The 12,729-nt window shown below is 37.6% G+C and overlaps 1 protein-coding gene across 2 annotated transcripts in view; it reads right to left on the bottom strand.

Annotated features, from left to right (window-relative positions):
• LOC138698373 (acetyl-coenzyme A transporter 1) overlaps nt 1-11,693 on the bottom strand; it is a 104,401-nt gene extending 92,708 nt beyond the window's left edge. For both annotated transcript variants that reach the window (XR_011331855.1, XM_069824248.1), the window contains exon 1: nt 10,979-11,693. Coding sequence is in view for 1 of the 2 variants with exons in the window: in XM_069824248.1 (XP_069680349.1) it covers nt 10,979-11,206 (228 nt within the window). In the remaining variant the exon portion in view is untranslated. The remainder of the gene's footprint in view (nt 1-10,978) is intronic.
• Nucleotides 11,694-12,729: the final 1,036 nt, after the last annotated feature.

Here is a 12,729-nt window from a genome sequence, read left to right as displayed (position 1 = left end):
TGGTTTACAATAAATTGAAATTTATAATAGATTATGGTTTACAATAAGATAATGAACATTTGCAGTAAAATAAAAAAAAACACAGATAAAAAATAAAATATAATGAGAAACTTCAACTATAATTTGAATTGAAGTGCAAGTGTCACAGTAAAATTTGCAGAGATACAGTGTTAGTATATAGTACATAATACTGTTCACAGCAATACTGAAACAATATTTTCTTTGTAAAAACAACAAATTAAAAATTAAATCATTAACCTTTCGAAATTAAAATAAACATTTCTTTTCTGTTTAAAGGAAGTGTGAGCATTAAACATTACTACACCAGATGAACTTTATTCTGTGATTTTCTGGATTTTTGAATTATCATTTTTATCTTTGAAGACAAGCTTATACCTACTTCCAAAATCTTCTAGAAGATTTGGACATTTTTCCTCTGCAGCCACAATAACACCTTTAGCAAAATCGCCATTAGTATGGCCTTAGCAACCAAACGTTTTGTATGTAACAAATGAAACTAAATAAATAAGTAAATAAGATACGAATCTTTAAGAACAAAATGAAAAAGTAATGTTGCCATTTAAAAATGTTGTCAATGATGTCGCACCCTGTACAATAATGGCTGAAAATTTTGATTCTTTTTTGTAAAATTTTCTTTTCAAAATATTAAATTTGACGTGTCTGAGCATTTTTTAAAAAATGAGTTAATTTTAGTTTTATTTGCATTATTCCTTACTTATGAAAAATCCTGTATTTTGGGCAATTCTGAAGCTCAAGCAAACAGAAGATTCACTAATTTGGTGATGAACAGTCTCCTTTAACTGTTTTCTCATCTCCCTGATATTTGTCATATTCACGTGAGTAGCATGAAGAATAGTGCTGCTGCAGAATAAACTTTTTAACACATTATACAAAGTAGCCCAAAAGATCGGGAAATTTTGAAATGGAGATTTAAGGAAGAAAGTAAACAATCAAGTACATTTATTCATGGGTATTAATAGTACAGTGTATGCCATTGATGAATTTCATTCCGATAATTATGTCTTGAAGATCAGATCCAATAGACGACCACCATCTCTGCGCTGACATTTGTGCAGTCTCTTACAAACATTTTGCATTACTCAACATAATATTTTAACAGGAATTTCAGCTATTTCTTCTCGGATCTTCGCTTTTAGTTCTTCTGTCATAGCAGGTCGACTATGGTACACCTTGCTCTTAAGATGATTCCACAAGAAGAAATCGCACACTGTTAGATCTGGGCATCTTGTACATGAATGTCACCGTTTTTGGAAATCACACAGTTAGCAAACAACTGTCATACAGCTGTCATCGATATTTGTGTTGTGCGTGATGTACTGTCTTGCTGAAACCAGATGATTTGTGAAAAATTCTCCAGTTCATGAGCAACAAAAGTTTCCATCATGGCAGTGTACCAAATAGAATTGACAGTGATCGCGCACCCATTATCATCTTAAAAAACGTAAGGGCCCATGACACCAGATGACACACTGCACACACGGTAACATTGTTGCTGTGTAGAGGACACTGGTATAGCTGACGAGAGTTATGCAGAGCCCAAAAGCGAAAATGCTGTTTATTCAGGAATCCCATTAAGATGGAAGTGGGCTTCGTCCGACATCCACAGTTCATCAATGAAATTGTCATCCTCATTCAGCTTTATCACAATTTGTTCATGAAACTGTCGACGCATTAGGTAATCATTGGGTTTGATTTGCTGGATTATCTGTAGTTTATATGGATGGAACTTTAAATCTAGTGACAGTATTTTTTGAACACTCAAACATTTCATATGTAGAACAACTGCATGATGTCGAACTGAATGCTGTGGGCTTCTGTTGATCACCACTCCAATTTTCCATTATGACAATAACAAAATAGGTTTGTTCCAGCATGGTTCGGGATCGATTCTGAACTGCCTGCTCATGCGCAGTAACTCAATGTGTGTTCCAACAAGACTAGAACTGATTCCAAACCGATACTGAACTCACAGTTCCCTGTTCCAACGTGCTTCAGAACTCGTTTGGAACGAGTGAAATTGGTTCTCAATTAAGAGCAGGACTGGGAGTTGTGAACTGTTGATGCAAGCACAGATAGTTTAACCTGAAGTTATGGTTAAAATGTTTGGAGACTAGGCAGGTTAAAATAAAAAAAAACTGTCGATCATGTGTAAATGATTTGGAAGGTAATAGTGAAATATTTTATAAAGAATTAAGCTCGGAAGATGAATATAATTTTAATATGAGAAGAAACTCCGAAGGCTGTGAAAGAACAGTTCAAGAAATGCTCCAACAACGTAAAATTCCAAACTAGTTCTGACACCGTACACATCTGGCGCATGCGTCAAAAGAAGTTCAGTATTAGTTCAGAACGTGTTCTGAATTGCTTGCTGTAACAAACCTAATGGCAAGATGCTGTAAACAATATTTCATTTGTTATTCGTTACTTTCTATTACCCACGGTTATCATTAAACATTTAAAAATTTTCCGATCTTTTGGGTCACCTTGTATTTTTTTGCTACAAACTGAACATGTTGCATCTTCACTACCCGACAAAAAAAAAAAAAAAAAAAAAAAAAAAAAAGGTTTTCCCATACTGACAAGAAACTAGGCACACACTGGCAGAAGCCATCACAAAGATCTGCTTACTTTCGAAACTTACAACGACTGAACACTCGCACACTGAATTTCCCATACCATACCACAACCTGTTAAATCTGCATTTAGAAGACATCACTAGCTGTATGAGCCATGCACTAGCTGCATAAATGCCACAAGTAGGTTGAGTTTTCTAGGACTGTTACAGAGTATCAATTTGGAACAAACATTCCATTTCTCTTCCTCTTGACCTGTATTCTGTGCTTGTAGGTGGTAAATGTAATGTCTTTATAATACAGTATGCCGGAGAATATATTGTTTAGTTGGCAGAAAAGGGTTAGATTGGAACTACTGAACACAACTTTAAGAAAGCAGCACCAATAGGTACAATATTACAGTGCTTTAACAATGTGCTTATCAGACATATTTAGTCTAGATATTTGTATGGTCATTAAAAGCTTTGTGCAGAAGATATTTTAATCGCCAATTCAAAGGAAATTCAATAGAAAATAATTTAATTCTTAACTATTACCGTTGGGTCAATAATGACCTGGTCACTTAAATTTCTTAGACAAATTGTATCTTGCTCACAAGGAGGAAGTCGGGTCAGCAGTGATTCGACAATAGTAGTTAATGCAACTTTCTTTGCAATAAATGTTTTTATATTATGTTTTATTTTGTGAATAATTGCACTATGAGTGAGACAAAAATTACTGATTGGTTAGACCAGTTTCTGACAATGATTTAAGTGATGCAGAAACTATAGTAAGTGATCATGATATACAGAGTGAGAAAGAAATTCCAGGTGAAGATCACAGGGAAATATTACAATCTTCAACAGAAAATTAACCAACCAGAGATATTTGCTGTGCTGGATGGTGAATCATGGATATTAACAATGGCGTCTCATGAAGCCTAATTAATGGTGGCTCGTGAACAAGATTAATAGGCATCGCTACAACGAGAACCAGAGGTAAGTACAGGACCAGCTCAAGAACCATGTAAGTTAGATGTCTCATCTACATTGGGAGAACGTGAACTAGAGTATGTACAAATCTAGTCTTTCAGGTGAAACTCCCTGTAAAGCAGATTTGAATAATTTCAAGGGAAAAATTGTTCCGGGGCCGGGTAGCTCAGTGGTAGAGTGCTGGTAGGTTCAACCAGGGGTCCCGGGATCGATACCTGGCCCCGGAACAATTTTTCCCTTGAAATTATTCTAGAGTATGTACAGTTCATGCATTTTGTCAAGAACGTTTCTGTGGAGGGGTAGGAGTAGAAGGGAAGTCGGTCGTGTGTCTACCGAATTCAAGGAAAACACTAACCCATTCCCCTATAATTCATTTAAATAGACTCATCCGATCTCATGCGCACCTCTGTAGGAAGAGTAGGGGAGTGTCTGGACATAATGCATGAGCTGTACAGTGGAAGATCGTGAACCAGAGATATTTCAAGCATATACAGAAAATGGAGAAAGTGTTTATGGGGAAAACAGATACAAATGGGTTACTGCATCTTTCCATAGTTTGAGGACAGACAACATAATATAGTGAGGATAAAGTTGTCTCAACTCAGAGGTGAAGCAAGAACGATTCATTCTAATGAATCAATTGATTTTTGGAAGTTAATTTTTTATGACAAAATTCTGAATTTAATTGTTACTTATACAAATGCAAAAATAACGGAAATTTCTGCAAACTATGGTAGAACAGCTTCTGTCACTAACCACATTGATACTGTGGAACTGAATGCTTTCCACTTGAGTGGAGTTTTCAAGTCTGGAAATGACGGCACAAAGGGTCTGTGGAATGCTGACTGTACTACCAGATATTTTCAGAGCCACACTGAGTTTAAATCAGTTTCTGTTCTTTTGATTGCAATACACTTTGATGGTCCTGCAGAGAAAGAATTAAGGAAAGAAAATGGGGATAGAACTGTTGCTATTTCAGAAATCTTTAAAAGATTTATTGCCAACTGCAAAGCCACCTATACACATCTCAATTTTTAACTGTTAATGAAATGTTGGTTGAATTTCGTGGACGGTGTCTGTTCCATATACAGGTGTACAAACTGCAGGAGATGATTCCTGAAAGGATAAGGAACAAAAATTGTATAATGAAAGTAGGTCGGGGAATGCATGCTTTTCTCACTAGAGAGCGATACTGTTCCCTATGACGGTAACGAGCATTTGTATCGGTAGATTACGTAGACATTCGCTTCAGTGGTAGTGCCGACTAAACCTAACGTAGACGTGTTTGTGTAGGTAGTGCAGCGCTAAGTTACGATGGTCAGATACAATAATCGTGAACAGGCCAACATGGTATTTACATACGGACAAGCGCATGGCAATGGGCGGGCTTCTGCATGACTGTACCGGGAAAAGTACCCTCATCGACAGCACCCGCAACATACAACGTTTGTAAGAAATTTTCGTCGTTTGGGTGAGACAGGCTCATTTACGGGACTGGGTCACCATGAAGGACGGGTGCGCCAGATACGTACCCCAGCCTTGGAGGAAGATGTGATAAACGTTGTGGAACAAGATCGCCGTATAAGCATCAGGCAGGTGGCTTGCCAATGTGGGGTAAGCCAGATGACCGTGTGGAACATTCTCCATGAGAACTGTGACTACCCTTATCACGTGCAACATGTGCAGGACTTGTTACCGAGGGACTTTCCTCTCCGAGAACGGTTTTGTCGCTGGTTCCTTGGACAGGTCACCCGTAATCGGAACTTCCTGTCATCCATCCTATTCACAGTGAGGCCAAGTTTACGAGGGGCGGCATCATCAATCTCCACAACTATCCTGTATGGGATATGCAGAATCCCCGTGCTATGATGGAAGTGAACCATCAGCACCGTTTCAGCCTCAATGTGTGGGCAGGGATTATTGGCAACCATCTCGTTGGACCAGTCGTCCTTCCAGAACGCCTCAGGCGAGGCATATCTCAACTTCTTGCAGGTGACCCTCCCTCCCCTGCTGGAAGATGTTCCTTGTGCAGTACGAATGGTTTTGTGGCTGTTGCATGATGGTGCTCCAGCCCATTTCCGTATTACCGTGCCGAGGCATTTCAATATCTTCCCCGGTCGATGGATCGGACGAGGAGGGCTAATTCCATGGCCTCCTCGGTCACCTGATCTCAACCCATTACATTTCTGTGAGGGCATCTCAAAGCAGTCGTGTATGTTGAACCCATCCCGGACGTGCAGACACTGGAACAACACATTCGCGCTGCCTGTTATGCCATCCGGATGCAGCCTGGAATATCTGAACTTGTTCGACAGTCTCTGCTACGGTGCGTACACACATGCCTTGAGGCCCGTGGGATCACTTCGAGCACCTCCTTTAACTGTGGCCTCATGACACTGCGTCGTGCATTGCATTGTAGAATTGTTGAAGGAATGAATAAATAAATGCTTATAGCACAGAACCTATGCATTTCCGGACGTATGTTCATTATACAATTTTTTTTTCCTTATCCTTTCAGGAATCTTCTCCTGCAGTTTGTACACTTTGAACGAAATCACCCTGTATACATAAAGAGAAAACCACAGGAATGTGGTTTGAAGATTGTTTGTGTGATTCTAAAAGGCACTATCTGTTAAATACTTTCATATATTAGTAGCAAATGGAATTTTCCAAATCCAAGAAAGTTCCGTATTCCAACACAGAATGTACTCTCATTAGTCATGCCATATGCACACTCAAACAGAAACAAAACTGGTGACAACTGGTTTAGTTTGGTTGAGCTAGTCGACAAACTACTGAAAGTTGAAAATCATGCTTAGTTTATATTTTGGTGATGTAAGGAAAAAGAAATAAATTTTTTAAAAAGTTTCATATTAAATATAGGCCTAATATAATATAGACCTATACAATTAACAACTTATTTCACGAAATACCCACCAAAATAGTGGCAAGTTTAACATCAAAATCACTCATTTTATTTCATCAAAAAATACGGTTCCTAGGCATCGAGAATCAGCAATTTGTTTTCATTAAGGATTTCCTATGTTCAGGTTTCTCACAGCTTCTTGGTCCCTTTTTGTACATACAGAGTTTGCTGTGTGTCCTTAAAATGTCTGGTAACTAAAGGGTATGAAATTCCTTTCTTTTTTAAGGTTAGTTGGGTATGTGAATCTTATTTTGCTAGCTGGTCTGCAGTTTCACTGTTATCAATACCACAATGGAATGGAATCTACTGGATCACCACCTCTTTACCTTTCTCTAGATGTTAATTTTAAGACAATCCATCAGTATAAAGATGTAACTAGTTTCAAGGTGGATAATTCTTATATATCATTTTGAGTTAAAACTGGTAATTTAAGGATAGATTCATTATCATGACATTTTTATCCACGTTATCTTCAATTTCTGAATTATATTTTATGAGGCCTAAATGATATTGTAGTGGAATTTATTTCTGGAAAAATATTCTGCCTGTCGGAACTTCACATAAATTTTGCAGTTCTTTAACCTTCTCTACAATTGGTAATTGTGAAATTAGTTTTTTTAATGGACTGGAAAAAACATATTAAGCTTACACATTAAACGAGAGAAATGTATGATTTTTCCCAAGGTACATGACTGTAGCCCAAGGGATTTATCCCAATGACTATAAATATACTGAAGGAAAAATTTTGTTTCGATCCCGTGGTGCATATACCTATTATTTTTTCCACGACCGGGAGTAAATTGCCGAATTTTATTTCTGAAATTCTTACTATTGAAGTTCGCCAGAGCTCTTTTATTGAGCGTATATTCACAAATCCAAAGTAAATGTCATAGCAACAATGAATATTTCATTGTTACTTTACTGGTAGCTAATTTCTCTCCATTAGAGAGGAAAGTACACACATAAAAAAAAAGTGTTGCATCACCTCTCTAAGTATCGTCAGCATTCTCCTATGTTGACTGTTTATGTTACGTGTACACATCAGTCCCTTGAACTATCTCTAAGCATAAACAAACCTGCACTGCACCCTACCTTTCGAAAACAAAACAACATCAAAGCATAAGGAGAATATAAGTTCAAGTTGTAACATTGAGAAGGAAGAATTACAGACTTGTTCTGATCACTGTGTGGATGTTACACACATACTACATATGACCCTGTTCGAATAGTCACGCTATGTCAGGATGGACTGTTGTTGAGGGAAGTTGCTTAACATGTACACATGAATCAAAGAGATGTGGTACGGACTTGGAATCATTACAGAAATACAGGTACTGTTGAGGACTTGCCTCACTTGGGTCGTCCACGGGCTACAACTGCAGCCGATGATCACTATCTAAGAATTTTGACTCTGATAAATTGCACAGCCAATACTACAGGTTTGAATAATGATTTCTTGCAGGCCACAGGGTGTCGTGTATCTAATCAAATTGTAAGAAACAGATTGCATGATGCTGACTTTCATTCGAGACGACCATGGAGAGCTCCCTTTCGTACACCTAGACATCATGGAGTACGTTAGAGATGGGCAATGAATCATGAAGAATAGACTGTTGAGAATTGCTGCAAAGTGCTGTTCATGGATGAAACCATACAAATACAAATGTATTTACATCCTTGGCTTCTAGTCGAGTTATACGTATCAGGAGTAGAAAAAAAACTGAGTGCTGGCACCAATATCACACTGAAAAGGATCGAAAGTTGCTGTGAAAGTGGAGACCGACGGAGAGATGCAGGAATCTGTGATAGCTTTGTTAGGTTAAGTTAGTTTAGAAATGATGAAAGAGTAATGGAATGGAGAAAAATTCTCTCTGGCACCGGGATTTGAACCCGGATTTTCAGCTCTACGTGCTGATGCTTTATCCACTAAGCCACACCAGATACCCATCCCGGTGCCGGACAGAATCGTCTCAGTTTAAGTTCCAACTCTTGGGTTCCCTCTAGTGGCCGCCCTCTGCACTATGTCATAGATGTCTATGAACGTAGGACTGAAGTCCACACATGTGCTGAGGTGCACTCGTTATGAGTGACTGGTTGGCCGGGATCCGACGGAATAAGCGCCGTCTTAAATCACGAAGTGATTTACGCATATCATATATATTATTTTATTCCGTCGGATCCTGGCCAACCAGTCACTCATAACGAGTGCACCTCAGCACATGTGTGGACTTCAGTTAGACATCTATGACGTAGTGCAGAGGGCGGCCACTAGAGGGAACCCAAGAGTTGGAACTTAAACTGAGACGATTCTGTCCGGCACCAGGATGGGTATCCGGTGTGGCTTTGTGGATAAAGCATCAGCACGTAGAGCTGAAAACCCGGGTTCAAATCCCAGTGCCAGAGAGAATTTTTCTCCGTTCCATTACTCTTTCATCGTATGATGACGCAGAATAACTGCATGGAAATATAATATGTACTTCGGTACATTAAAATAATATATTAGTTTAGAAAGTCTAACCTAAACTGTCACAGATTAGTTAGGTTAAGTTAGTTTAGAAAGTCTAAACTAACTTAACCTAACTAATCTGTGACAGTTTAGGTTAGGCTTTTGATATGCCTTGCATATAGGAATGTGATAGGTTATATTAGGTTAGTTTAGGCTTTTGGTATGCCGTGCATATACTCACAACTGTCTAATAGGCTATTATGCCCTTTCTTGCTGTCTGCCTTTCTTTGGTAGCGCTATTGTAAAGATTTATCTATTATTCTAACATTTAGAATTTTTGGGGTTAGCATAATTAGGGCTACTATTACCAATTCGGAATTAAGTACTTAAAAATACCTCATTATTCTTTCACTACTGGCATTGTAAAGACCAAAAAAATAACTCTAGGTACGGTGAAAAGAGTGAAAACTACTGGAAAGTGGAAAATACTAACATGAAAGTTGTTATTTGTGCAGCAAACATTATAAATTGTCGCCTGTTTCTCACAAGAAAGGATATAGGCTATGCCTGTACCACATAATCGAAAACAAGTGCAAGAAAAGTAGCTGCTTTGGAAGCCAGTGTCAATATAAAAATGGTATAAGAATCCACTCTTTTCACCATACCTAGAATTATTTATAGGTCTAATAAAACAATTAAGCTTATTTAACTTTATTAAAACTTTCCAACTCAATAATACAGTGATACTCCGTAACCAATTTTTTTTGTCACCTGACAATTCATTTTGCACATAATGAAATTAGGTACCGTATTTTTACTCCCATGTCAATGACTGACCATTTGTTGGAGATTGAATTCCAAACTAAAATCTACTACAGTTTGGAATTAATTTTGAGGGAAAGTAAAATAATTAAGCGGAAAAAGTGAGGTAGGCCCTAAGAAGAATGGAAAAAGGAACATAAACACTAACACAGGCAACTCAATATGGCCACGATGAAGGCCAAGGATGTACATAACACATCGCGAATGAAACAAAGAATTTTACGAAACATATAAACAATTCCGGAGAGTGAGGGATAGTCCAAAGCAGTGGTCGGCATTTCTTCAATCCCTTAATACACAACCAAGACGGAGGGGTAAGGCATAATCTCCCTCCCCTTAGCCATCGTTTGTTCATTCAATGTTAAGCAGTTTGGATATTATCCCCTTCCTACTGTGTATTGCGGGCTGCATTTTATGACGTAATCTTCGCCGACCACTGGTTTAAAGCATAACTGGGTGGAAGTTACACACGAAGTGGAGAAATAGTGGATAGGAATGGTATCGATAAAGTAAATAAATAGATAAGCATATGGGTTCTTTACATAAAAATATGCCAAATTGTGACAGTTAACATGCTAGTGTCCACACCTTTGGAGTAACGGATAGTGCGTCTGGCCGCGAAACCAGGTGGCCCGGGTTCGATTCCCGGTCGGGGCAAGTTACCTGGTTGAGGTTTTTTCCGGGGTTTTCCCTCAACCCAATACAAGCAAATGCTGGGTAATTTTCGGTGCTGGACCCTGGACTCATTTCACCGGCATTATCACCTTCATCTCATTCAGACGCTAAATAACCTAAGCTGTTGATAAAGCGTCGTAAAACAACCTACTAAAAAAACATGCTAGTAGACCTATCTGATTTATAAGAAGTAGCAAACACAATTCCTACGCAGCCCTACATTCCTTTTTTGGTACCGCTACTTTATTTCGTTATTAAAATGAAATTTTGAAATGTGTCTTAATTTCCTTAGGCCTATAACAATAACAGCCGTTTCTCTCATGAAATCATCAAGAGACTCAACTTAGGCCTAAATGTAAAATAAAAAAATAAATAAATCCCTTGCTCATATTTTGATCAATATGCGAGAAATAGGGTACTTATAAGAGTTATGCTATTCACTACAGAATCCATCAATTCTACAGGTAGGTCTATGGAAAACTTGTACATAGGTTAAATGGTATAATGAAATAGGCCTACTTACTTGTTGTTTGTAACTGACACCACGATTTTGCAGATACATAGGAATTGCTGAGCTAAGACCTAGTGGTATTCCTTGTAGTACATACAGGAAAAATAAAATTGCAATATTCCACTCATCACCCTTCATATCACTGTTTTCTTCAATTCTTGAATTTTCTGTCCTTTGACTATCTTCAAATGTTATCGTACTATCACGCACATCTTCTCCTGTGCGTCTACGCGTTGTCATTTTAATTTAATTCGGAACTTTTTCAAATGATACGTTTAATAACGTAAGTTTGTTTCCACAGGCTTGTGTTTTGACATAGGTTAGGTACACGTCATGCTTTCAGTAAAGAACGTGACCTTGACTAACTTGAACTTGAAGAATGATTGTAATGCAATTGGATACGTCTTTATTTTTCAAATCAGCATAAGTTCAATCACTATGTCATTCATAAACCTACCAAGTTTAACATACTGCACTGCTTACAAACGAAAATTCTTTATTGCATGTATTTGAGCCACGTTGATTGTCATTCAGGCTAGCCAACAAGACAAATAATCAGCTTTTTCTATATAAATATATTGAATGTTAATCTAGAGATACGTGGAGCCATTTATTACTTTAAAATTATTTACGAAAGAAAGGTGATGCACATACGCTCAGGTATTGATTATAAACGGCATCTCAAAAACTACCATAGCGTAATAGGTAATTGGTGAACATGACAGAAAAAACATACGACGTCTGTATTTCACCGCAGTTTGGATCCCCTCGCCTAGCGGGACGAGACGCGAGGCAAGGGGATCAAGATAGCGGTGATAAATCTTATGAGAAAATAGTTACAACATTACGCTGATGAGATTATGGAAAATTCTGCGCAACACTTTCATAGTTCACTGATCCATTGCCGTCTGTTATCCTTATACAGTAGTAAGAATAGCAGATGGCGATGACTGAATTTATGGTACGGCCAGACGAGCTGTAATTTTTTGTTTCTACGTTGTTAACTCTATAGCATCTATTAGTGCTTTATGATTGTGCTAACTGATGGAGTTACTTGTCAGCAATGTGACGCTGAAACGTGTGTTCAGATTACTGCCCAGCAACAGTCTGATATATTGTATTTTTTATTTTTTTTTTTTATTTTTGAAGATTCCCTAATTAATATTAACCTGACACACTCACATTCATACTAATTTCCAGACTCTAGACACTCAGGCAATTTTTCTTCTTCAAGAAAAATTCACCGAGAAATGACCTTAACTACGCGAAAATAAATAAATAAAAATAAATACGGAATACCGTATGTACCAGTATTATATGTCTTCCTCGTGTTAAATTTTACCGTACCGTACCTGGTTAACATTTTTCAGCCTGTTATGCGCCATCTTCAGATGTAATCAAGATTTATATATATATATATATATATATATATATATATATATATATGTGTGTGTGTGTGTGTGTGTGTGTGTGTGTGTGTGTGTGTGTGTGTGTGTGTGTTATGTAAATTAATTAAAAAACAGCAGGACGTAAGTTTCATGATGAAATATTTTCTTTTCGGTGCCTGATGTACCTACAACTGCTTGTTAATTCATGTAAGTGACGCTATGTAAAGATTCATCTTTATTGACAAGAAAAGCTTTGTAAAGGCAATTTAGTCGTTTTGTTTGTCTATAGTTGAGTTTCCGAGATTTCTGAAACGTCTAACTAGTTTAATTAAAAATAGAAGCAAAAAGGTGGCCTCAGCTAGTACAACATAAAAA

Source organism: Periplaneta americana, chromosome 1, assembly GCF_040183065.1.
Source record: "Periplaneta americana isolate PAMFEO1 chromosome 1, P.americana_PAMFEO1_priV1, whole genome shotgun sequence".
Lineage (NCBI taxonomy): Eukaryota > Metazoa > Arthropoda > Insecta > Blattodea > Blattidae > Periplaneta > Periplaneta americana.
Note: the sequence above shows the minus strand (reverse complement) of the source record. Positions and strands in the feature narration are given on the sequence as shown.